Source organism: Camelus ferus, chromosome 1 (genome assembly GCF_009834535.1).
Source record: "Camelus ferus isolate YT-003-E chromosome 1, BCGSAC_Cfer_1.0, whole genome shotgun sequence".
Classification (NCBI taxonomy): Eukaryota; Metazoa; Chordata; class Mammalia; order Artiodactyla; family Camelidae; genus Camelus; species Camelus ferus.
The window spans coordinates 40,785,688-40,813,138 of NC_045696.1; the positions used below are offsets into that span (position 1 = coordinate 40,785,688).

At 39.6% G+C, this 27,451-nt stretch overlaps 1 protein-coding gene across 1 annotated transcript; it reads left to right on the plus strand.

Annotated features, from left to right (window-relative positions):
- Positions 1-3,630: 3,630 nt before the first annotated feature.
- LOC102520021 (cell cycle control protein 50C-like) lies at positions 3,631-26,311 on the plus strand. Its single transcript, XM_006195644.2, has 7 exons — positions 3,631-3,822; positions 9,638-9,748; positions 15,801-15,902; positions 17,165-17,252; positions 17,638-17,778; positions 22,715-22,924; positions 25,431-26,311. Exons 1-7 carry the CDS (start codon positions 3,631-3,633, stop codon positions 25,619-25,621), a joined length of 1,035 nt encoding a protein of 344 aa, XP_006195706.1. The 3' UTR covers positions 25,622-26,311.
- Positions 26,312-27,451: the final 1,140 nt, after the last annotated feature.

The following is a 27,451-nucleotide window of genomic DNA, read 5'->3' on the forward strand; positions in this document are numbered from 1 at the left end:
TGAGTTTTTCTCTCACCAACTGGCCTCTAATAGGACTGTGTAAGGGAAGGGAAAGAGCAGCGGAGCAACCCTAAACAAGCCCCTTCCCTCTCTGAGCCTCAGTTTAATCAGCTGCGAAACGGGAATGATATCTTGCAGGATTGCTGAGGATTTCGTGAGAACGGATTTATAAACTGTGAAGCCTAGTCCCAGAGTGAAGGGTGGCAGTGGTAGTGGTAGAAAGAGCTGTAAGTATATGTGGCACTTTGTAAACATGTCAAAGACAATGATGTACCTACAATGGTCTTACTCATTTATTTCTTTAACTCTTTATTTTGAGGTAGTTTCACATGTATGGAACAGTTGCAAAAATAGTATAAAGAATTCCCATTCCCTCTTTCCCCAGCACCCCCAGTGTTAACATCTTGTATAACCATAGTACAATTATCAAAACTAAGGAATCAACATTGATACAATATAATTAACTAAACTACAGACTTTATTTAGAATTCCCCAGTTTTCCCACTGTTGTCCGTTTTCTATTCCAGGATCCACTCATCCCACATTGCATGTAGTTGTCATTCTCCTTAGCTTCCTCCGGTTGGTGACAGTTACTCAGTCTCTTATTGTCGTTCATAACCTTGACACTTTTATAGAATGTCCCTCAATTTGAGTTTGTCTATTGTTTGTCTGGAAGAAAACATCAGAATATCACTTTATAAGAGAACAGAATTGCAAATTGAGACATGCAGTCTGTGCTTTCAGAATTCAGACCAATCCAGCTGCCAAACCCAAAAATGAGACCATCATGAATATTATGTGTGCATATAGTATGTGTGTTTGTGACTGTACCCCACACATACAACCACTTCCTGATTCTACATTTATTTGGTACATTTGTGTCTCAGCAGTTAATGGGGAAAGGTAGTGAAATACGAGGCAACCCAGTATATGCAAAATGTCTGGATGCCTGAAGAGGCTATCTACACAGCAGTTAAAGAGAAATGACAGCAAGGATTTTAAAAGTCACTTTCTGAAGTTTCTAGTGATGCCAACACAATGGCCTCTAACAGATCGTCATGTCCATATCAATGTTAACCAGTGGTTCTCAACTCAGGGCTATTTTGACCCCCAAGGGCCATTTGCCATACCTGGAGACGTATTTGATTGTCACAACTCAGGGAGGAGGGGGCTACTACTGGCATCTAGTGCAGGATTGCAACTGGCATTTAATGGGTAGAGGCCAGGGACACTGCTCAATATCCTGCAAACCTGCAGGACAACCCCCATGACAAAAAAAATATCTGGCCCAAAATGTCAATAGTGCTGAGGCTGAAAAACTCTGCTCTAGAAATTTAAAAAGGAGAATATAATGAAATATATTTCTATATTTGCAATGGATGTATTTAGGAGAGAAATGTGTAAATATAAAAGTAACTGTAAAATGCATATCTGGCCATCTCTGAAGAATGTTGCCCCAAAAATGTTTTCACTCACTACCTATAATGGTTAATTTTAATGTGTCAACTTGACTGGGCTCAGGGTACCCAGATTGCTGGTCAAATACTGTTCTGGGTGTTTCTGTGAGGGTACTTTTGGATGAAATTAACATTTAAATTGGTAGATTCGAGTAAAGCAGATTGCCCTCCATAATGTAGGTGGGCCTCATCTGGTCAGTTGAAAGCCTGGATAGAATAAAAGGCTGCCCCTCCCCCAAGTAGGAAAGAATTCCTCCTTCCAACTGAAACATCAGCTCTTCCTACCTGACAACCTTCAAACCGTGACTTCAACTCTTCCTGTTTCTACAGCAGCTTTTGGCCTTCGAACTCAAACTAAAACATCAACTCTGCAGATTTTGGATTTGCCAGCCTCCTCCATAGTCACGTGAGCCAATTCTTTACAATAGATCTATGCATACATATAGATCTCCTATTGGTTCTGTTTCTCCGGAAAACTTAATATACTCCTGTGAAGCACCTCTTACTTTGGGATTTGGGGTAGATTCGTTTTGCTGTTTTATAAAAAGCCTAAGAAATACTGTAATGACCCTTTTGGTGGGTGTCATCTGTGTACTGTAATTTCACGCAATGTTGGAATAAGTACCTAGATTACAAACATACCTGATATTTTGTAGGTCAGTTCTGCATGCATAATCTAATCTCATAGGCTGTTCCTGCCTTTTAAACTCACTTCTGGACCATGTTTATTTAGTAAAACAAATAGTAGATATGAACTTGGAAGTGTTCACTGCCATCTTCTCACACAAGTCTGTCTGAAACCAGCAGCCATACTTATTACCACCTCCAAGCCAGATTCAAATGTCTTGCTGAAAATTTCCCATTGGTGGTATGCTTTTTTTCCTTCCAATTTCCCAAGTGGGAGACTTTGACTCTGAACTGGAAACATCCCAGTGTAAGTAATTGCATTTATTTTGTATTCTTTTAAATTAATTAGATTTGCCAAACTCATTGCTTTCTTTAATACAAAAATAGTCCAGCATGGCTTCTCTGCCTAATGTTAATAAAAAGATTTAGAAACTCACACGCTGCCTAATTTTTTAAAAAGCCTAATTCTACATCTTAAATTCATCTTGAAGAGGAAGTAATTATTAATACTCTAATGAAAATGTTAGTGAATTTCTAATAAGTAGGGGAAAAAAAGAAAAATCCAAAACCAAACCAGTAATACTAACATTGCAATATTAAACATTTCATTATCTATTTTTGTCTTCCTTTCTCTTGCCTTATTTGGGCTATTTCAAAGCATGTGCTTGGGAAGAAGTTAGGAGGAGATGTCTTTCATCTGCATTTCCTACCAGAGTCTTTCTTATGGGTGAAAAAATTGGAAGCTGCTGAGATTAAACATCTGTGTCCTACAGTCCCCATTTGCTTCTTTTCTCATTATCACAAATAGTCAAGTTAGCTGTAATCTGAGAATGTTTTCCCAATTTATTCTATATTCATGTTAAGGGACAGCCACATTTGGAAAAAAAGTTGAAAGCACTAACTTCTTTTTTGTTGTTGTTGTTGTATTAATCTCCAAGGATTTGGACAAGTTCTTAAAGATAAATCCATTTTCCCCTTTCAGGAAGGCTTGCCTTTAATTAGTCACCACATCCCAGAAGTAGCCAGTTATAACTGCTTCCCAGTGTCACCAGTCGTTGGGTTATACAGACCTGGTGGGGACATTTCTGCTTGGCATGGCATTTAACACAATGAGCTTTTTGAGCCTAAGTAAAATATACCTAGCAGTAGCTGATTGAAGGGAGCTGTGCTCCTGCTGAATATCAGGGCTGGTTAAGGAATAATTCCAGGAAGCAGAAAAACCTTGCAAATGCACCAGAAGATTCATGTAATTTTTTTTAATTAAAGTGTATTCGATGTACAATGTTGTGTTAATTTCTGATGTACAGCATAGTGATTCAGTTATTTTTATATATACTCCTTTTCATATTCCTTTTTATTATAGGCCATTACAAAGTATGAATATAATTCCCTGTGCTATACAGTAGGACCTTGTTTATTTTATATAGAGTAGTATCTGCAAATCCTGAACTCATATAATTCTTAATATTACCATTATGTGTTATTGCTGTAAGCAGTAATGCTACAAATGTCTTGAAAGTATATCTGCGTCACCTGCAGGGCCAAAATGAAGAGGGGTTCCCACGATTGCCAGTCCAGATTGCCAGACAATACTGCTTTGAAGCAGCAGCAATTGCCTGCCTACCGGCTACAGCTCACAGCCACCAAAATCCTCTCTGGATTTTTTATCACAGGAGTGTTCTGCCTTGGTGCGGGTGTCATCCTTCTCTTGTCTGCAAAGAACATCAAGGAAGTAGAGGTTTGTCCCATCTTACATTTTTAATGCAATTTTTAAGAATTTTTAGCTTTGGGACTATAAATGAGTGGTCAGTTTGAGAACACAGCCCCTTGACAGGGAACTAGACGGGACTGGAACATCCCTTTTCTAGCTGGCAGGTGCACATGGTGACAGAGCCTCTGCACCTGCCAGAGACTATATTCACCCCTCCTCCCTCTTGAGGACAATCACTCTCACTCTGGTCAGTTCAGCCATATTTGTTTCCAGGGACCTGGCAAAATCAGGAGCTTTTTATGCTGGCAGAGTACCGAGCAAGCGATTGGTATTGGCAGGCGAGAGGCAAGGCCAGACGCCCGAGTATCATGTTGATAAAAAGAGTGAAGAACCAAAGATACAGGTCTTCGATTTTGCCCAACTTTCAAGCATTGTGTCTTTCCCTTTACAAATGAACTCCCTCTGAGATCATTACTTTAATCTAGGAAAAGCAAGAACCTAAATCTTTCTGGCCTCATCAGGATACTTAGCAAAATAAACCAAGTTCTACTCAGAGCTAAGGGCACACTCCTCAGTCACAAGCCTTTTGCCAATTTGATTTTTAACCTATCGGAGGATGAGAATCCCAGAAGCTGGTTGGGGGAAGATCTGGTCTGAGCATGCCCACATTTGGTCTAATGAATTAAGTAAATGCTTCAGGCAAATCGGCTCTGGGTAGATTACCAGATATCCCAGACCGTATGACCACCATTCTGAAGGCAGGCCTGGAAAGCTCATCTATTCCCTCTCCCCACGGGGACTAGTGGCAAAATTACCTTGAAGGCCAAGTCTGTCAACATTGATTTCGTGTTCATGAGTGTCTGCTGGTGCTAGGAGTTCTGCTGGGTGTGCAGACGAGTGAGGTAGGTAAGACTTGATTCCTGCCCTCAGTGAACTAGTGACAGAGTAGGTAGGAGAGTGTGTGGTAAGAACACAGAGCTCAGCCACAGCTGGCTCGTTTTCCATATCCCAGCCCCATCCTTGCACAATGCCATTACACTATAGGCACACACTTATCAAAAGGATGGATTAGGGCAGCTAGTGTGGACTTCAATGAGGAAAATGTCATCTGAGGTCCCACTCCTCCTACCAACATATACTTCCCTACTGCCTTTCCACTGAAATTTTCTACTCCCCACCCCCCAGCTCCCAGCAGGTTATCTTCCTAGTGCCCCCAGGTCCTTTTGAGTCCTTTAGTGTAGTAATGTAAACCACCAGGCCACACCAGGTAGCAAATTAAACTTGCCTTGTTGAAGGGGTAGCAAAGTAATTGGCTTACAAGATTGATACTCATTTCCACAAAAAGCTCATCCTGTTTACTTGTCCATTTTCTTCTTCACCAGCCCCTTTCACCAACACCTCCTGTGTGTTTCCTGCTTCATCCCTCCTGGTCACCCATCCCTATCCACTATGAAATGCAGCCTCCATTAAAAGGCAGCCATTGCTTAGCAGGGTACAAGATTGACATACAGAAATCTGTTGCATTTCTTTACACTAACAATGAAATATCAGAAAAGGAAAGTGAAAAAAAAATCCCTTTTAAAATTGCATCAAAAAATAAATAAAATACTTACCTCCTGCCAAGGAAGTAAAAGACTTATATGCTGAAAACTATAAAACATTGATAAAGGAAATTAAAGATGATTTAAAGAAATGGAAAGATATCCCATGCTCTTGGATTGAAAGAATTAATGTTGTTAAAATGACCATACTACCCAAAGCAATTTATGTGATTAATGTGATCCCTATTAAATTATCCATGACATTTTTCACAGAACTACACTGAAAATCCTAAAATTTATATGGAATCAAAAAAAAAAAAAAAAAGACCCAGAGTTGCCAAAGCAATCCTGAGGAGAAAAACCAAACCTGGAGGCATAACCCTTCTAGACTTCAGAAGATACTACAAAGCTACAGTAATCAAAACAGTGTGGTCTTGGCACAAAAACAGGCATATGGATCAATCGAACAGAATAGAGAGCCCAGAAATAAACCCACACACCTATGTTCAATTAATCTACAACAAAGGAGGCAAAAATGTACAATACAGAAAAGACAAGTCTATTTGGCAAATGGTGTTGGGAAAGCTGAACAGCTGCGTGTCAGTCAATGAAATTAGAACACTTCCTCACACCATACACAAAAATAAACTCAAAATGGCTTGAAGACAAACATAAGACAGGACACCATAAATCTCCTGGAAGAGAACAAAGGCAAAACATTCTCTGACATAAATTGTATCAATCTTTTCCTAGGTCAGTCTCCCAAGACATTCGAAATAAAAGCAAAAGTAAACAAATGGTACCTAATTAAACTTATAAACTTTAGTACAGCAAAGAAAACCATAAACAAAATGAAAAGACAACCTATGGACTGGGAGAAAATATTTGCAAATGATACAACTGACAAGGGCTTAATTTCCAGAATATATGAACAGCTCATTTAACTCAATAACAACAAAACAAACAATCCAATCAAAAAATAGGCAGAAGACCTAAATAGACATTTCTCCAACGAAGACATACAGATGGCCAATAAGCATATGAAAAGATGGTCAATAGCACTAATTATCAAAACTACAGTGAGGTATCACCTCACACTGGTCAGAATGGCCATCGTTAAAAAGTTCACAAACGATAAATGCTGGAGAGGGTATAAAGAAAAGGGAACCCTCCTTCACTGTTGGTGGGAATGTGACTTGTTGCAGCCAAAACAGTATGGAAAACAGTATAAAGATTCCTTAAACTAAAAATAGTTATCATATAATCGACCAATCCCACTTCTTGAGCATGTATCCAGAGAAAACTCTAATTCAAAAAGATACATGCACCCCAGTGTTCATAGCAGCGCTGTTTACAACAGCCAAGGCATGGGAGCAACCTAAATGTCCATCAACAGATGACTGGATAAAGAAGTTGTGGTACATATATGTGTGTGTGTGTGTGTGTGTGTGTGTGTGTGTTTGTATATAAAATGAAATACTACTCAGGCATAAAAGAAAATGAAAGAATGCCATTTGCAGCAACATGGCTGGACCTAGATATTGTCACATGAAGTGAAGTAGTAAGTCAGCAATAGACAAATATTGTATGATACTGTTTATATGTGGAATCTTAAACAAAAATGATACAAATGAACTTATTTATAAAACAGACTCACAGACATAGAAAACAAACTTATTGTCACCAAGGGGAAGGGGTGGTAGGGGGATAAATTAAGAGTTTGAGATTAGCAGATACAAATTACTATATATAAAATAGATAAACACCAAGGTCCTACTGTATAGCACAGGGAATTATTTTCAATAGCTTGTAATAAACTATAAGGACTAAATATATATGTATAACTGAATCACTATGCTGTACACGAGAAACTAACACAGCACTGTAAATCAACCATACTTCAATTTTTTAAAAAAGGAAGCAGCCGTTGCTGAATGCTGTCACCTCATGCATGTGAGAACTTCACCCCATTGTTGATTCAAGACAACACTGCAAACAACTTTCAACAGAACGCTTTTATCATGATATTAAGGGGATTTTCCAACTGACTTTTCTTTTAAGCCACTGTTTCTAACATTTTGCTTTCATACAGGAAGATCAGAAAAGAATGTAATCCTCTTTTGCACATGGAAGTGTTTTATTATGATGGGTAGTAAGATGAAGTGCTTATCCCAGGCCAGTGTGGCCAACAGAGGCCTAGTAGAAGAACAGAGTCCTAGTAGAAGAGTTTGGAACTGGCTTTCCTGTGCTCATTCAGCCCTGGGGCACATCAAGAAAGTGCCCTCCGTGCAGTTCACTTTAGGCAAGAATGATAATTCCTGCCTCTCCAAAATTCTGTGAGAAGCAAGCAGACTATGACCTTTGCTGTCATTTTTGAGCTATAGGTTTACAGAGTCACTCGAGCCACAAAGTAGACAGTAGATCAAAGATATATTTTTCTTATAAAATTTTTAGAGCTAGAAAGCACCTTAGATATCATCTAGTCAAAAATTATTTGATCATGAAACACATTTTTTCCTAATTCTGCATTGACAGAACTCCAACAAGAATCCATGGAGTAGAATGTATACTACTACAGTGACCTCACAGATCGATTAATTGCAATCCAAAATGATGCTAGTGAACAAAATGTGGGCCTTGGACGTTAAGGATTTAACTCAACATCAGAGACTGAACTAGAAGCGCAGTGTCCCCAGTCATAGTTCAGTGTGCTAGCTCTCAGTTACGATACAGCCCTGTTCTTTAATGCTTTTTAAAAAATTAGAATGCAGTTTCACAGACAAGGCATCAGTATTTTTAAAAATAATAATTCAAGGACCTAGAGATAGCCATTCTAATTAAAGTGGGCCAGAAAGAGAAAGAAAAATGCCACATGATAATCACTTATATGTGGAATCTAAAAAAAAAAGTAAGAACACGAATGAACTACTTATTATTTATAACTTAGATGACTGATTTCTTGACTATGTGAAAGCACATTTGACAGTCCTTTATGGTTGGATTACATCATTCTGTTAATTCTTACTTTGTGGTTGGCTTTATTCCATTGACAACTATGTAAGTTTAAAAAGCTAAAGCTCTAATCTGTTCTGAGAAACAATGATCAGTACATATATGTAAACTAAAAGAAAAATGTGCCATATATTGTATATATGCATTTACATGCAATATAATATGTGCAGTCAAAGTGTAACAATTCTACTAATAAAACTGAAAAAGGAAAAAATAAAGATATCATGAAACAACAAAGGCAAAAAAAAAATAGTTCAACTATTGTTGCATACTTAAAGAATGATTTAAGCAATTAAGTAGTCTTTTGGCTAATCTTTAATTTAGTATTCACACTTTACCCATATTGACTTCAAACACCCAGTGACTTAGCAAGCATTCAGAATTCTTTCTTGTCTTCTCTCCCTAAGAATCCAAAATCCCACTGGCAATTTACTGAGGAGAAAGCCAGTCCCTTGCTTCCCTGTCCTCCTCCATTCCCAAACTCTTCTAATTACTCCTCAACACAGTGAGGAAAAAGCAGAAGCCCTCTGCAGCACCCCACAACCACCCCTGGGCACTTGAGATGAATGTTTCCTGCAGCTGAAGGGAACCACACAACCCCATGACCTCTCTCTGAGCCACCCTTCCCAACTCTTCTTCCAGCTGCAGCTTCACATAACTGAGTCCTTGAGCCAGAGCTCACAGGAAAATGCCCATTTGGGACACACTACTGTTTTTTTATACCATTTTGCACAGATTTTAACTTTTAAACAACAGAATATAACACCATTTTACAATTACTTTGCATACATCAGTAACTCTACATTTTGGAAACACTTCTTTTTTGTGTTTGGTCATCTTTAATAACTTCCTCTAGACAACATGTAGGAGAATTCATTAGAATAAATATTTTCCAGACAATAAAATGGAAAAACAGTGAAGTTGACTTCCCCATAAAGCTGGTTAGACACAGTTCTCGTGAGTCATTGACTAATACTTTCCTAATGACACCTTTTTATGATGGAGGCATGAGGCTGCATCACAGGTTACATAAATATGCAGTAGAAACCCTGAGCTCCAGGTAAGTGGCAAAATGCTGCCAGATCCCAAAATTAAAGGCTGTAAGGAGGCCCACTCCCTCACATCCACGGAGCGCTCATGTCCTGCGCAGTGAGCTGCCGGGTTCACATCCCAGACAGCATGCCCTCGACCTGGAGAGCTTGGAGATTTTGGTGGACTCAGGACTTTAATTTGAAGATCTGTATTCATGTCCTTTTTAATTAATAATTGTTCTTTTCCCCACCTGACAGATTAATTACACAGAAAAATGTTCAGATTGTGCAAAACTGCGGGAAAACACCGCTAATTTTGACAAAGAATGCACTTGCTCTATTCCCTTCTACCTCCCAGAGGCAATGAAGGTAAGTGAGATTCAAGAGCCTTCAGCTGGCTGTATGCTGCTCTATTCCTATTTAACACAGGGCAGTAAGTTCATGATCTCTACCAAATGCTTTCCAAAACTGAAAATACAAAAAAATAAAGCAGAGTGGAGTTGAGGGTCTGAGAAAGTGTTGAGTGCATGTGTGACTCTCCCTTTCCCTTTTTTTCCTTTAGACTTTCATTCTTCCCCTTTGTTTCTAAGTTTCCAGATTCTTTACCCACCCAACTTTGTAACATAATTCTCAACATCAATCAAACAGGTTTTACGCCAAATGTCAGCACAGGAGGGGACCATAGCAATCACTGGATCTAACCACTCATTTACAGTGAGAAACTTAATGGATTGAGAGGTTAAGTGACTTGACCAAGGTCACGCAGTGAGTTAGTGTCAAGGGTCACACACCTGGTGGGACTCTCCTTGGCTCCCCCTCCAAGTCATTCTACACATGCAGCTGCCTAGTCCCTAAGGCAACTCTTGGCCCAGCTGTCAGGCACTGTGAGAAATGCCAAAGAAATAAAAAGAGATGTCCCTGCTCTTAGGCGGATTAAAGTCTCGTGTTGTCCAGGTCCTCTGAGGAGCAGATGCCAAGACTAGATTAGACATAACAGAGATTTATTGGGGGAGCTGCCTGTGAGGGAAAATATGGATGAAGCCAGAGGAGGCTGTGAGAACACAACACAGCTCTGACCCCTGGGAAGGAGAGGGGAGGGGAGAAGGAAGGCAGGGGCAGGCAGCGGCATGGGAGGGTAAAGAAGAAGGGAAGATGGGAGGGAGGGAGGAAGGAAGGTCTGCAGAAAATTCTTGAGAAAGTTTCGGCAAGGCCGACAGAGAGTCCTGGCCTCAGTATCCCTGTTGCTCAGGCACTGGCTGGGAGCAGCCATGGGAGTGGGAAGCATGGCCTTGGTGCAGACACAGGATGACCTCAGAGCAGAGCAGCTGGAGCCGCCCCTTGATTACGCTCTCCGCAGTAGGAAATCAAGAGGCACCTTTTCAGGGCCTCTCTTGTCTTACAAGGTAGTCAGGACTTAATCAAATGAAAGTGTATTTTCTTCAGCTTTTCAAAGGTTCTGTTCTGTCCTCTGGGCTTTGCAACTCTCCCCACAGCGCCCTCCTCCCTTACCTGGTTCGTCCCTCTTCCTTGCCCTTCAGAGATGACTCTGCATGGGATGCTTCCATGTTCAAGCAGGCCTTCTCTTCAGCTTCTCACTAAGCATCCCATCTCAAAGTCTGCTTCCTCCCCAAACAGGACTCACTGTCATCTCCTGAAAAACCCTCCTTACTTCCCTTTCTGCTAAAGATTCCATTGCCAAGACCCAAAGTTTTCCTCCTTGACTTTACCCTGCCTGCTCCTTTCTCATCCAGGCCTCTGATGTGTGAGCCCTGTTCTTCAATCCGTGTTTCTCCCAGCCACCCTCTCCCCAGTTCAGACCCTCCTGGTCTAGTATCACAGTGACTTTAGTTGCTCTTCTAGCCTCTGGCTTCTACATTTAGCCAACTGTTATTTGCAAAATCAGTAGACCATGCCCTGCCCTCCACCTAAATTTGCACTCTCTCACATTGTTCTTCAACACTGGAGGCCCAGCTATCTTTTCATCTTTATCTCCATGGGAAACCTTGTACTCCTGCCAAACTGACCCAACCTGTTTTTCCATGATACAGCTCTCTATGTTCTTTTGCCTAGAAAGTCTCCCCTCTCACTGCCACCTGTAAGATCCCACCTGTGTTAAGTCCCTAGTATCCCAACCCTTCCTTGAGCCTCCTTTTCACTCATGTTTCGAGCAAGAATTTTGCCCACATTTGTATTCTGGGAGTGCTGTTCCCACTCTTCTGATGGACTTGCAGTCACCCGTATAATATCCTATAGACTCGTTTCCTCTAATTACAGGAACCTCCCTGGGGACAGGGATCATGCTTTACGTGCCACATCACAGCTACTTACCCCCACCCTGTATCTGCATACAGACTCAACCTTCCCACCTGTTACCACACGGGAACCACCCATGCTCCCATCTGAAGGCTTACCTCTCACTTATGCAATAGATGCCAGCCTTTCTTGTCTTTATAAGGGCTTAACTCAGCAGTTCTTACCTCTCATATATCATCAACTTTTCTCTCTCCTGGATCTTTCCCACCAGCACACATATTATTTCTTAACATATCTGTAAAATACAAAAACAAAACACTCTTCTATCCTCCCAGATTTCCCTGCCAACTATTTGCCCATTTCTTTTCTCCTATTAGCAGGAAATCTCTTCAGAAGAGTCATCTGTCTTGGCTGTTCCCAGTTCCTCTCTTCTCATTCTCTCTTAGGCCCACTCCAATCAGGTTTTGGCCCCCAACACTCGCTGAAATTTCAAGGTTACCAGTGATTTCCACATGGATACATCCAGTGATGAATCCTTAGTGCCTCGACACCCACTGGACATAGGCGATCACTCCCTCATCCGTGACCCACTTCCTTCTCTAGGCTTTCAGGGCACCTTACGGTCTTGGTTTTCCTCCTATCTCTCTGGCCGCCTTCTTTGGTTCCATTGCTGTTCCTCTTATTTTCCCCAAACTCTTTATGTTGAGATCCTCAGGGCTTTAGTCTTCTTCTCCTCTCTTATACACTCACTTCCTAGGAAACACCATCCACCTCCTAGGTTCAAATACCATCAATCACCAACACCCTATTTTATATCTCTAGCCCACACCTCTCTTCCAGTATCCACCCTTGTATTTCCAGAAGCCTTCCTCAGGTCACCATTCAGATGTCTAATAGATATCTGAAACTCAACGTTTCCAAAACTGAACTCCTGATATCCATTCCTCCCCCTTATTTACTCTACACACCCCACCCCCCCTTAAAAACAAAAACAAAAAACCTGTTCCACCCACAGACTTCTTAATCTCAGGTGAAAATAACTCTGTCCTTCTGGTGCTCAAGCCAAAAGCCCAGGAGTCATTCTTGACTCCTTTCACTCTCTCACACCTCGTATCCGTCCATCCTACTGGCCCTACCTTCAGAATATATCCAAAGTATATTCACCTCTGCCCCCTCTGCTGCTACTACCCAGCTCCACACCACATTCACCTCTCAGGTGGGGTTCTGAAATAGCCTCCTATCAGGTCTCCCTGTTATATCTATAGCTCAATATAGCAGCCAGAGTGAACGTTTTGAAGCATAAGTCATACGTTACTCCTTTGCTCAAAAATTTCTGCAATGGCTTCTCTTTCCACTCAGTGAAAAAGCCTAAGTCCTTACAAGCCCTTACATGATCCTCTTAACCTCCTCCCTTCATTCTCTTCCCCCATCCCCACTCTGACCACACTGTACTTCTTGTTCCCCAAACAAGTCAGGCATTCTCTTATGCCTGTCCCCAATTTTTGGTTGGCATTATCACCGAATAAGGCCTACACTGCCCATCCTATTTCACTGCAACCTGTCGCCTCACCTCACCCTGCACTCCTAACTTTTGTTACCTCGCTGTATTTCCATTGTTTTCCACAGTATTCATCACCTTGTAACATGCTATATAAATGAACAGTTTATTATATGTATTGTTTATTGTCTGTCTCTCACTGTAATATCCCAAGCACCTGTAACAATGCCTGGCACACTGTAGTTGCTCAATTAATGGTTATGGAATGAACATATGAATCTTTGCTTCCTCCACAGTGTATAGCACAGTAATTTTACATGGTAGATGCTCAGAAAATGTTTGCTGAAATGTTAAATTAATGGAAGAAAGATAAAGTGCTAAATTATATGGCTTTATGCTCCAGGAAGTTTTGGTGTTTTGTGTCCCTTTCCTATTTCCCAATTGACCCCGGATGAACGCATGTTGGCATCAGTAATATTCTGAATACAACTGTGTCTCTAATCATTTTTGTGAGTGTAAGTCAGACACAGATTATAAGGAAATTACTGAGCTGTACCTGGGTTGTAAGTGATATCTATATAAGGTCACTGGGAGAAGTTTTATATATGTGTTCTTTATTAGAGATCAAAACTGAGAATTTTGAGAATTCTCAAATTGTAATTCTCTACAGTTGCTGCCCTTTCTTGCCTTCCTCCACTCACTCTGCTGCCCCCATCAAAGTAAAAGTTAGTGTTGCTTTTTTTTTTCCTAAAAGCATTAAAAATTTATTCTCTAGAAATCAGAAGTCTGAAATCAGGGTGTCAGCAGAGTTGGCTCCTTCTTGAAGGCTCAGAGTGCTTACAATTTTAAAGAAGAAAATCCAAAAGATAAAAACCTTAAAGTGCTTGGGTTCCCATCTGTCTGTCCTTTAAAATCCTAAAGGCAAGTAAGTGTTACCAGCTGCTAACCATTCCTTTCAGGCAAAGGCTTTCTCATAAAAATCCAACCAAACTACTCAGGGAAACCACAGGGCCTTCAGCTCACCAGGTCACACATATCACACGTGCTAGACAATGGATCCACGGAGAGCTCTCTACCGTAACCTAGGAATTCGGCACCAAGTACCACAGGAGAGGAACAGCCTCACGAAGCGCATTGTGCCTCCAGGACTAATAAACAAGACAATGGTCTCGGAGGCCTTGTTAAGCTAAATCTTGGACAAAGAATCATTGAAAAAGGGTCATTAAACCACTTTTGTCCCTAGTGTGTGAGTGTTCTCTGCCTGCTGATTTTGTCATTTATATGAACATATAACTTTGGGTAAGGAGAATTCTCTTTTAGCTCCCAAGAAAATGCACAGTCAGTCCCATGCCCCGGATTCCAGATTTTCTCGCGTTGTGGGCCAGCAGCAAAGGCTCCCTCTTCAGATGAGGAAGCACAGTCAGGGCTTCCCACTGCGCCTGGCCTGCTGGCCGTCACACCCACGCTCTCCTTTCGTGATGCCCCAGCCCACCTCTTTCTCAGGGTGCAGCGGCTCCCCTCCTCGCTGTTGCAGAGACTCTTCTCTGACCAGGGACCACGCTCTTCAGCCTTGGTTGTCTTCTATACTGGGCCACACTTACCGTGACCTTCATTTTCAGCCTGCCCTGGGTACCAGCTCCCGTCTCCCATGCTCATCCTCTTCAAGGTCCTTAGGGTGAGGCCATATTTGCATGGAACGAGAGAATCAGTTGCCTCAGGAAGTTGTAAAGGACTGCTTTTGTATTTCTAGCACTGAACATAGCACCTAACACATGGGAGGCACTAAATAAAATTTAGGCTTTCATATTGTGGATGCAGGCCTTTATTAGTTTGGAGATAGGTAGTATATTAATCATGAACAGCTACATCGGACAGTTACATTTGCATCATATGTGCTGTTAGTAAAATCTGCATCAAGTCTGCCTGGAGAAGTTCCAGGGCCTTGGTACTTCACCATAAAGGTAGAAGCATTGATGGTAGCCCGTGCCTGGGCAGCCACATACAACAGCATCCATGAAAAAGTTTATCTCCCATGGCAACCAGGCTGCGTATTGCCAAGGTGAAAATCACCTTTCTTCTAGATTAGCAAACCATTCCATCTTTTTGTCCATAACAAATGGTTCACCATTTCTTGACCAAGCATTTTATGACAGAGTACTGTGCTAAATCCTTGGGGTAAAAAGACAACACGGGGCCTGGATCCCAAGGAGCTAGTCTCATGTCTTTCACGTGTCTAGTACGTACATGCACCTAGACATGTTCAGTGGCCCCAGTTTTATTCTATGGATTTGCTTTGAAACAATGTGAATTTGATGCTTACCACAACCCCTAGGCAAAGCAGCTTTCCCAGAACTGCTGGGAAATAATTGTAAAGCCAAATTTTACATATTGAGAATACAAATGATAAATTTTTTTAAGGCAAAGTGTGGTGACCCTTCCAAAAACATTAAAAGTAAATTATTTAGTCCTTTTAATAATTCTATGTAGACCAGGATTTTCCAACACTGATTTTTAGAAATAATTTCTCGGGATTCTATTTGATATAAAGAAACTTTCAGTTCCCATCAATATTTTTCTGTACTACTTTTGCATTTAAAAAATCCTGTCCATGTTTATTAACAGTCCAGCTTATTTTCCTCTCACCTTACTGCTTCCTCTTCTCCTCTACAGGGTGATGTTTATATGTTCTACAAACTGTACGGCTTCTATCAGAACCTCTATCAATATGTTCTATCCAGGAGTAATAGCCAACTGATGGGTATAGATATAAAGGTAAGGCTTTATTTAACTTGTTATAACACTCTTTATTTTTTTTTTTAAACCTGATGAAGCTTTCAGTCTAAAAGAGAATATGGAAAATAAACTCAAAAGCTAAGGTTTTACAAGACAGAAATGCTCATTTTATTCTTGCGTGAACTGCAGGGGCCGGGTATTCAGGATAACTGCTCCTGAGAAGCAGCCCTTTCCCTCTTCAGAGCAGGAATGCGAATCTTGTCCAATTAAGTGGTTATGCTTTCATGCACCAACCATTTTTTTATTTGACAGCATTTTATATTAAAACCAGATATGTAGTGGGTTGCCCAAGTCTTGGTAATAGTGAATGTGTCAGAAGGGCAAATCTTCATGTACATTTCAATCATAATTCAGGATATACGCTTCTGTGAATAAAGTTGATGGCATGTTGGAGCTGCTTCAAAGAGTAGAGTTTTTGCTTTTAAATGACTGACACATCAATTAGATTTCAGTATTGCTTCTTCACACTTAATTTCTGTAGTTATCTTGAAAGTTGCCCATTTTACCTAATGGATGCATCTGCCATTTTGATAGTGGCTGGTCTCAGTCTGGCTCACTCTATATCCACCATCATCCTCCCTATAATGGGCCTTCAATCAATATAGTTTAAGGAAATTGGACTTTACTTGATTGAATAAAAGCCTTTGGTTTAATTGAATATTCTTTCAGACTACAAAAAAAATCCTTTCAGATTACAAAATTTTACTCTTTCTTGGTAGATGGTATTCAGCATACTGGCAAGAAAAGCTAGAAGGAAACCTTTTCTATAGCGATATTATATAAAAGTGCTTTTTAGCAGCTACTCTTTTAAAAATGTATTCTGGTAGTTAGGTGGATGGATTCCCTGTGATAAGTCATCTATCTGTAGACTCACAATTTTATACTTTTTGGAATATAAATTACACTTCAATAAGAAAAAGCCTTTGAAAATGTAATCTGGTGGGGGCTTAAGTGTGGCATTTAGCACAGCCAACAAAGTTCCTTCCTGCAGACATAGTTGGTATGCTGTGTACAGCTAATGAGGAAAAAAAACTACACACACATGCATGTACACATACACATTATCTTCAAAACATGAAAATTTTCTAGTCTAAGTGAGCCAGTAGCCTGGGAACAACAGTCCATAATCCTGGTCTGTGCCAATAAATCAGTGTGGGTTAATTTACATTTGCCAGTGTTTTCGTTTTCAGCATTTTAAGAATTTACTGAAAGCGCTTATTCCTGTATCATTTCACATCCAGGATGTTAGTAACTGTGCTCCTTTCAAAAACTCCCACAACGGGATCCCCATCGCTCCTTGTGGTGCTATTGCCAACAGCATATTCAATGGTAGGTGACTTTTCTTATCTCCATTATGTTCCCTTTTGTAAGTGTGTAACAATCTAAATGTCCAGAAGATCACTTCTGCAGCTGAGTGGCCGGGCATCTCTAAGAAATGTTTGTATACATTATCCACTGATTTATGGTATTTCATTTGCAAATGGGTTCCCCCTTATCAGAGATTTGAATAGTTAAATGAAGCCGAAGAGTATTTTTCAGTTAACTGGGGCATTGGAAGGAAAAAGAAGAGTCTTTGGAGTCCAGCATCTATGACATGTCGGCATGTTGAGAAGCTGCTAATACTCTGGTTTATTTTTCAGCTGTGTCTGGTTGTGCAATTCCAAATGTGGCAAAAATACTTGTATCTCTAATACAGTTTTTAATTTCCTTATAGACACCATTGTTCTTTCATACAACCTTAATTCATCCATGAGTATCAAAGTCCCAATGCTAAGGAGTGGAATTTCATGGTGGACAGACAAGTATGTCAAGTTTTGGAATCCAGGTTCCCAAAATCTTTCTAGTGCATTTGCAGGTAAGATCCATAGATTAGCTCAACATTCTTCTCTCTTTATGGAAACTTTGGTTTTGATATGTGGGGAGGTGTTTATGATGCCTGCTTCTTTACTTCTTTGTTGACCTCCTTTTGCTTTTTCCCCTACCTGTGGGCATCTCCATCGCATACCTATCAGAAACATGAGGTGATTGGTACCCTGGTTCCCTCCAGTTTACCGTTGGGAAAAAGACAGTGTTTTAAGAAATTTGCTGCTTAATCTATAATTAGAGTGATCATGTAATTTACTGTCCAAACTAGTATGCTTTTGAGAGTGAAAGGGACACTAGAATAACTAAAGTTATATATTTATTTGAAAGTTTTATTTATTGACCAGTAAACTGACATTACCATATTGATGGACCTATAAAAGAATTCTACTATGAACTATTTTAAAAATGCAATTCTTTAAAAAATTAAAATAATAAATTTGTGTACATTAAATCAAGTTTTAAAAATTTATATATTATCTAAACATTGAAGGATAATGTAAACAAAATAATTATTCTGGATACAGAATCACATACTTTAATCAGTTTCTTGGCCATATCTGTCTTCACTACATGCCCCTGTATTTTTCTAATGAATTTTTTAAACAATATTTTATTAAAATATTATTTTTAATTTTTTCACAAAATTGTCTGCAATCATTTTTGAAGTTGCATTTTATGGTTAATCAGTTTGAAATTGTTGCACCTTAATTGATTCTTCTCTTTTGACTCTGTTTTTTTTTTTAATTGAGAAAATATGTATACTTGATGAGGTACCTATTATGTTTACAATTTTACTAAATAGAGGATATTCTCATTTTTAATTCTTCTGTATTGAAATATGCTAGTATTGTAACCCAAGTATTTTTGTAGGCCCTGTCACTTTTCGACTTCACATTTTTTCTATGTTTTTTTGAATATTTTACTAACTTTAAATGCTACAAAACCTTAGACCTTCTTGATATCCTTTAATTCTGATAGAGAAGAAAATTTTATCCAATCAAAACAGGAAAACTCCACCAAAATAGTTTTCACAAAATTGAGGTATTCCAAAGCACAATTACAGAATTTAAAAATTAAGTTGTATACCTTTTGAACTTTCATTATGCAACATGGTCAGTTGTTCTCTTGCTTTTATAGGGGTAAATTTCAGTATCTTCTTGTTTGCAAACTTGGTTTTCAATAATTACAATTAACTAAATCTTCAAAAATTATGTTTTATGGCATTCCGTATTTAGAATACTTCGTCTAAAACTTTTCAACTATTTTGAACAAAATTTCACCAGAAGTTAGAGGGCTGATTTATCAAAATAAGTTTGAGGATTATCGTGAGACATGTCATTTGACATAGAAAACAGCTCTTTGAAGGCTCAAACACTTGTGAAATTCTGGTTGATGATGTATAACAAAAATAGGCCACGTGTACTTCCTTGCCAAAGCATTTCTTTAACATCTTTGTCACTGTAAAAATTTTGCAGTTTATTTTCTGTGTGGATATATAAAAATATTTAAATTTCCACAACTCTTCTTTTGATAACAAAATATTGTAACTTGCTTGGATACAGTTAATTATATATGTAAAACAACCAATTTAAAACTCATTTCTCCATAAATTTCCAGTTTACTAAGAACATTATCTTTACTCTGATGTTTTCCTCCACCAAATTTGCATTTATGTTATCACTACAAAACCAAAAAATTTACACTTGATTGCTTAATTTTTTAACTGAATTTATGGTAATATTTATAATAATGTCAGAGGTTTTATCTTCCAAGATTGAATATTGAGAATCTTTGCTTTGATTCCATGAAGAAGCAAATTTAAAAAATCAAACCAATATATTCAGATGGATGGATACATCTGAAGACATAGATATAAAAATGGCCTCATTTAACTGTTTACAAAGTTCGTTTTGTGCTCATAGAGCCAACACATTAAAGCTTTCCTTTGATTACAAAAATAATTAATAAAAAAGTGAAAGTAAAGGGAAACTCATTTGACCTAAATAAAAAGCCATGCTCTAGACCAGAAACTGACACATTGTAAACTGACTATACTTCAATAAAAATATATATATTCAAAAAAAATTCATGCTCACATAATGATATATAAATAGACTTTCACTAGCTATATGAGGTAAAGCATTGTCTTTGAATACATTCTTTTGAAAATACATACAAATTTTTGGAGTAGATTCTGATGTTCTTCAGCAGATTTATATCTTTTGATTTTCCCGTGGTCATTGACATCATGATAGTTCCCATAGTGGGGGGTAAATGTCAACCAACATTGCAGTTATCACATCATCAACTTTCTTTGAAAAAGAATTCTTAATTTCACATTAAACATGTATGTTCCATTTTTTAGCTCTTCACAGCTAAAGGGATTTACTAGCAAATAAAAAAAAAAAAACAATACCAAACAATAAAATAGTTGTAAATTTACAGCATATAATAAATAACACTGTTGCAAGAGAGTTCAAAGTACTCTCAGCAAGACTGTTCAGCATCTATTTTTCACACGGCGTCATGCATGTATAACATAATCTGTGCTACCCCACATTTCCCACTGACCCCACTGACTTGCACCCTGGCAGCTTCACACATCTCACAGGCCAAAACAGAGGCTATGGCCTAACTGGCTGGAAGGTCACACAGCGGCAGGGGTCACAGGGATCTGTTATGTTTTGCTGTGAAGGGCCTCTTGTTATCTTTCATTAGTGACATGTTAAAGTAAGCTCTCTATTCATTGCACACGGGTCTCTGTCACGACTATGAAGATGATGGCTGGCAGCTGGAAGGATCAAATTGTATGTATATTATTTGTTTGGAATAAATGCTAAATTAGATGAGATAATGGACAACAGACGTAAATAAACCTTTTGATAACAAAATATTGTAGCTTGCTTGGATACAGTTAATTATGTATGTAAAACAACCAGACTGTCTTAGGCAAACTGGCATGTATGGTCACTGTATCTATAATTAAATTCCCAGTTTTTGAAAGGAAATTGGCAACCTTCTATTGTTTTGTCTTACCATAACCACAGGCCTGTAACACAAAGCATCCTTGGCATTCTCTTATCTCCTGCACTTTGTTCTTAACTTGTGTTATAAGAGTTACCATGTTATACCATAATTATCTGTTTGAATACCTGTCATCCCCACTTCAGTATGTGAATTCCTTGAGAAAAGGGATTGGATCGTGTGTAGTTTTGTATCCCTGGTGCTTGACACAAATGAGCAATCAAGAAGTGCTTATTGTTGAGTGAATGGATGAACACAAATGACCCAGCTGAACTCAGAAAATGAAAGAAGTTGGTACTTCCTACACCATGCCTCTCATATCCTCTGAAGAAATAGGTTGGGGTGAGATCAGAGGTTGGTAAAGAAAGGCGTGCTTGAACCTACGTTGTTTTTACTCCCTGGGTGATTCAGATATCAGTGGCCCATAGGACAGGTAGCCTTGGGGCATAAGCCCTGGCTAAAGTGGAGAGAGGGTAAGGTCCATATGCAGGTACCAAAGGTAATTTTGATTTTGATCAAAATCCTTCTGGCAACAGCAATTAAAGTCTTAGGAAGGGCCAACATAAGTGAGCTGCACAATTTTTTCAGAGGAAGTTTCTCCAGCAAAGGATTATTTCCAGAGGAAGAATAAGTATAGAAACATACTTCAGCAGATTAATCCAACAAAATTTGGCACATGCTTTTATAAGCACTGCAACCCATGCTTAGAAAACAGGACTGGGTCTCTTTTAGAAGAAAATTGTCAGTGGTCAGAGTTGAGAAAGAATGGTTTCCTACAAATAGTAGAACCAGTTTTATGGAAGTAAAAATTTCACTGAACTCTTGCTGACTTTCTTTAAAATTCAGAATGCTTTCTACTGTCAACTTCTGTCTGCTCTCATTGGACTCGCTCATCCCTTTACAAGCATTTATTGAACCACGTACCACATGCCAGGCTCTGGACTAAATGCCAGTGAAAAAAAGTTGAGGGAGATATTGTACTCAAGAGACAGCCATAGAGTGGGAAAGACAGACATGCCCACGCAGTAAAGTGGGGGGTCAACTCAACAGACTGAGCTCCTGACACTGGTCTTCCACCCTGTGCTGCCAACATTCCTCGGCACAGCACCCAAACCTACCCAGCTTCCTGCCTTTGGAACAGGCTTGCAACACGTTTGCTGTCCACCTTCTCCCTTTTACCAATTCCTCTTCCTTGCTTCCGACTTTGAGCTCTTAGGCACAGGGCTGCAGGGAATCTCTGTGTAACATGATCTTCCTGCACTTCCATGATTATTTCCTTAGAATACAGTCCTAGAAGTAGACATTCCAGGCCCAAATGTATGCAAAATACCTTAAACCTTTTGCTGCATCTTCCTAGATTGCCAAAGATATGGTTAATCTACACACACATCTGCTCTGTGCAAGAGTTCCCATTTCTATTGCCTCATTGATGGTTCTAATTCTTGTCTATAAATGTTAAATCATTTTTAGGTGAAACAGTATCTTGTTTTAATTTGCTGTTTTCAGATTACTAGTGAAGTTAAAGAAAATAAAGACATTCCCCATGATGCTATCACGGAATACCACCACTGTTATCATTTTGCTCTACCTATTTTTTCAATGCTTTATTATGCATTTAATATAGTTGAACACATCATACACATATAATATGATATTCTGCTTTTTTAAACCCTATAGCAATATCATCAGCATTTCTCCCCACATTTCTCTAGAGTCTCTGTAACTATTATTTGTAATGGTTGTATACTCCAGCAGCTTAAACACATACACTTTTTTTAAAAGTAGAATTTCGACTTCTCTTTCCTCAAGAATGTGAAAGTTGTTTCATTCTCTACACTTTAAGGAAAACTGAAGAGAGCAGATGATTTTTCTCAACCACATCCATTGTTAACTCTCCACAGGAACTGCAAAGCCCCCATCCTGGCCCAAGCCCGTCTATGAACTGGATGAAGAGGATCCAGAAAACAATGGCTTCATCAATGAAGACTTCATCGTGTGGATGCGGACGGCCGCCTTTCCCACTTTCAAAAAGCTTTACCGCCGACTCAGTCGAATACAACATTTTACTGAAGGCTTGCCGGCTGGTAGCTATAGTTTCGGCATCACCTACAGTATCCTTTTAAGTATCATAGCCAAGGGAGCCCTGGATCCAGCGGGCAGGTTCCATTCATTTAGCCCCCCAGAGCCGTGGTACGAGCTCTGCCCTGAGAGTGCTGGGTCCTCCCTCTGTTCCTCCCTGTATTAGGTATGGAGCCGGCTAGCAGGAGCCAGGGCCTTGGGTGTGGACACACGGGCCATGTCAGGAGACGTGCTTTATTATGAGATTCTGAATGTTTTCACTGAATTTAAAAATACAAACGTAATTCTTGACTTAAGAACAAAAAGGATTTCAAAATGACACTAAACATTATCTTTTAAAAATGATATACTTAAACACAATTTATACTAACTCTGGTCTTCAGACTTAAAGTCCCTTCCCGATTCTCCCTGAGGCAGAATCTCTCCAGGGCTTGCACACAGCTTTGAGACGTCAGCCCAATTAGGCATTAGCACCTTCTCAGAGCTACTGGCCAGGAGTCATTTGTGGGACCCCCAGCAGGCCAGCGGATCTGAACACCAAACTCTCTACCTCCTTTGTCTCTCAGGGAGCTTGGTTGAGAGATTCTTGGGATCAGTGAATGATGGTATGTGTTCCAGTTCCCTGCTCCATCTTTTCTTCTTTTCTATCTTGGAGCAGAACGCAGACATCTCCACTCTGACAGGGGAATGGGGACAATCCTCGAGCAGAGATACTCCCACTGATGTGACACCATCTCTACCTCTCAACTTGTTGCCACCTTATGTTTACTGACCAGGAGTATGGATTCCTTCAGCCATTCCTCTAGCATGGTCTCTAACTCTGTTCTATGAAAAGGAAAGCCAGAAATTGCTCTGTCTTACGCAGCATTATATGTGCAGATCAGAAAGTAAGCCGTAGAATACTACCTTTTAAATAGGATTTCAGCAACCCCTTCTCCCTCCACCCCTCAGAATTTGAGATTGGAAGTTGCTTGACTGTAATCTCTCGAGTTGGACCTTCTGTTCCCAACAAGTTTGTCTGTGATTGCCCTACCAGTAAAGCAGTTATGGTTGCAATCAAGATACAGGAAAAATAACACATCGTGTACTGCTGCCCTCACAATGCATTACAGTGAGTTTGAGGTTGAGGGGAAAAGGAAGGGAGTCCACATTCCAAACATGGGAGACACTATTTGTCCTCTTAAAACACGCCCTCCCTGGGCGTCTTCACTCACAGTCATATTTTAATTCTGATGATTCTCAAAGCTAAATCTTTGTGCAGAATCTCAATCCTGAGCTTTGGTCCTATGCCTGCGTTGAACCCTGGTGTGAGTGTTACCCATCCTGCCTCACAGCCTGGCTAATATGCAAGGAGTCCTAAGCCTGAGCTGCAGAAAATGCCTACCACTTCTACGGGGGCAAAGACCCTCTTAACGAAACTGACAAGAGAAGACAACAGCCAGGTGGCTGAGTTGAGATAGCACCCAAGGACCTGGTGACAATGAGGAATTTTTTATTTTGAAATATAGTCAATTTACAGTGTTGTGTTAGTGTCAGGAGTACAACAAAGTGATTCAGTTATACATATATAACAATTCTTTTTCATATTCTTGTCCGTTATAGGTCATTATAAGATACTGAATGTAGTTCTCTGAGCTATATAGTAGGTCCTTGTTGTTTATTTTATATATAGTGGTGTGTATCTGTTAATCCCAAACTCCAAATTTATCCCTCCTGCCCCTACAATGAAGAATTTTGATGTAAAAGAAAGAGACTGAGTTTCCTAACAAGTTTCCTTGTGCCTTTAAATAGCATGATGCCAAATGATTTGAGGCCTTTTAAGAGCTTTGCTGGGAAATGCCGTTGCTATGAGAAGACTTTATTTGTTTATTAGTTTGGTTTACAAAAGGCACCAGATGTTTAAAAACCTCAAGCCACATGCATAATCAGAATGACATCATTAAAATGCTAATGATAGCAAACCCACTTCAAACACTTTCTCCCCAGCAGTGAGGGATGCTGGCCTTTTCAAAACCCAAATGAATGCACCACCTTTAGTTTTCCTACTAAAAATGTTTTGCCATCTATCTCCTTTTTTTTTTCCTCTTCACTCCTTTTGAAGAATTTTCCCTGAAGTAGAAATTCAAACCTTAGCCTATGAAAGACTTTAGCCTACCCTCAGTATCCTGATCCATAAACAAAAATTTAGATTTACTGTAAAATCTATCTGTATTCTTTTCTTTTCCTTGAGTTTGCCGAAGAAAATTAAATATATTTGTTCATTACTGAGTTGTTTCTAAGTTGTTCAGATCTATTTGTGTCAGAATTTCTTTTGTAGATTATAACTATGTAAGAGGGAAGGCGTGTCTTTATTTAATTTCCTTCCAGCAAGTACAACATACTGCTTGGTAAAGATCAGACTGTATGAAATTGAATATTTGACCATTTTTTACCTACAAAAACAGGAATATTATATGGTTCAACCTAATGTATTTAGGATATGTTGAGGTAGTGCTGAGACGTGCTGAGACAGATCCTTAACAGGTTTTCTTTTCTTAGATTTTCCAGTAACCAAGTTTCAAGGAGAAAAATCAGTTGTTCTTTCCACCCTGACATGGAGTGGAGGCAGTAGCCTCTTCTTAGGTCTCGCCTACACAGTGACAGGAGCCCTGACGTGGCTGGCCTTCTTTGCCATGATGGCAATTCACTTGAGGCTGAAAGAAAGGAAAACGTTATTTCACCAGGAGTAAAGTCAAGCTTTAAAAAGAAAAGCAGAAAACACAGAAATGGACGGTGAAGTAATGGAGCCAAAGATCCCTGACAAGGTTCAACATGACTGGGATATTTCATCAAAGGAACTGAATTAACTGATCAAGTACATTCCCAGATGAATAAATAATGAGAGTTTCAGAGTGAAGAAGAAGAAAAGAAGAGGAGGAGGAGGCCTAATTAGGTATAGTAAAATGTCCTGAGAATGGGGAAGATAAATCATCCTTGAGCTCTAAACCAAGTCTTGGGTATTTATTTGAAGCCCTTGTGCCTGAAGGTAGGTGAATACCTAGAAGAGTGGCATCACCAGACAAGAGTAAGTAATTCTGGGGTCCCCAGGATTAAGTGACTCCTTTTAACCATCAGTCAGGCTCAGACAATGAGTCTTCGTGGGCTGGTTGAAATGATAGACTTCCCAACAGCAATTGTTAGCGTTGAATTGAGTGATAAGGGTGGTTTTTGAAAACTGATTTATTAAATGTTTTCTCCTTTCTGTTGAGTCAAAATGAAGTCTTTTCTGCAAAGAGTAAACCAAGGTTATAGCAGTGCCTCAGCACCCAAAATACATAAGTACGCCAAAAGAAAGTGCAGGGATTTCCCTAAAATTCCCATGTAGCCAAGAGGGAAGCATGGAAAGTGACTGAATCTCTCAAAAACCACTCAACGTTTGAGGGCCCAACACAATTCTAAAACTTATATTGGGATGACATATTCTAGAATGCAGATAATGACATGGATTTGTGGCATTTGAATTATATGTGTTGAGGGAGCTTCTCAGGGTTCATCTTAAAAGGTTTGAATTCCTGCTAAATGTCACTTACAGGAGACTGAACGAAGTACAGCTGACCCTTGAACAACGCAGGGGTTAGTGGCACAGACCCCTGTGCAGTCGAGAATCCACCTGTAACTTTATAGCTGGCCCTTAGTATCTATGGTTTTGCATTCATGGGTTCAACCAACTGTGGATCATGTAGTACTGTAGTATTTATTGAAAAAAATCTTTGTATAAGTAGCCATATGCTGTTCAAACCCGTGTTGTTCAAAGGTCAACTGTCCTTGGAAAAGCTGCCAGGACAAGAGACTCCATAGATTTATGTACCTAGATAACCAGAATATTATACTTTAAAAACCATATTTATAGTATTTTATTTCTTAAGGTGAGGGAAGCTTTACTCTGTGATGACTCTAAGAGCTGAATTTTCATTGTTAAAGAAAAACATAGTATCTACACATATTTGTCTCTTTAGCAGCCAAGAAAACATTTCTTTGTTGCAACATTCTACATTCGCCAAGCAGTCAAGTACTTTTCCAAATAAAATAAAATAACCAAAATGGTTTCAAATACCAACTCTGAAATCTTGGAATCCCTCCTCTGTCTCATCTTTCATCTGTAAGCAGTGAGCCCTGGTGACCAGATCTGGTAGGCTGAATAATTACATCCCACCTCCCACTCCGAAGATACCCACATCCTAATCCTTGGAACCTGTGAATGTCATCTCGCATGGCAAAAGAAACGTTGCAGATGTGATTAAGGTAAGGATACTGGTATGGGGAGGTTATCCTGGATTACTTGGATGGGCCCAATGTAATCATAAGGGTCCTTATAAAAGAGAGGCAGGAGGTCGGAAGAGTAGAAGGAGCTATGGCAATGGAAGCAAGAGGCTGGAGTGATACAGAGAAGGGGTCGTGATCCAAAGACTGCGGGAGTCCTCTAGAAGCTGAAAGAAGCAAAAAACAGATCATCTTCTGTAGCTCCAGACGTCCTGCTGACACCTTCATTTGAGAGTCTGACCTCTAGAACTGTAAGAAAA

Coding starts and splice junctions, on each gene's coding strand:
- LOC102520021 (XM_006195644.2), top strand. CDS start 3,631: ATGAAGAGGGGTTCCCACGATTGCCAGTCCAGATTGCCAGACAATACT. Junction 3,823..9,637: donor AGAACATCAAGGAAGTAGAG/GTTTGTCCCATC, acceptor CCCACCTGACAG/ATTAATTACACAGAAAAATG. Junction 17,779..22,714: donor TCTTTCTAGTGCATTTGCAG/GTAAGATCCATA, acceptor AACTCTCCACAG/GAACTGCAAAGCCCCCATCC.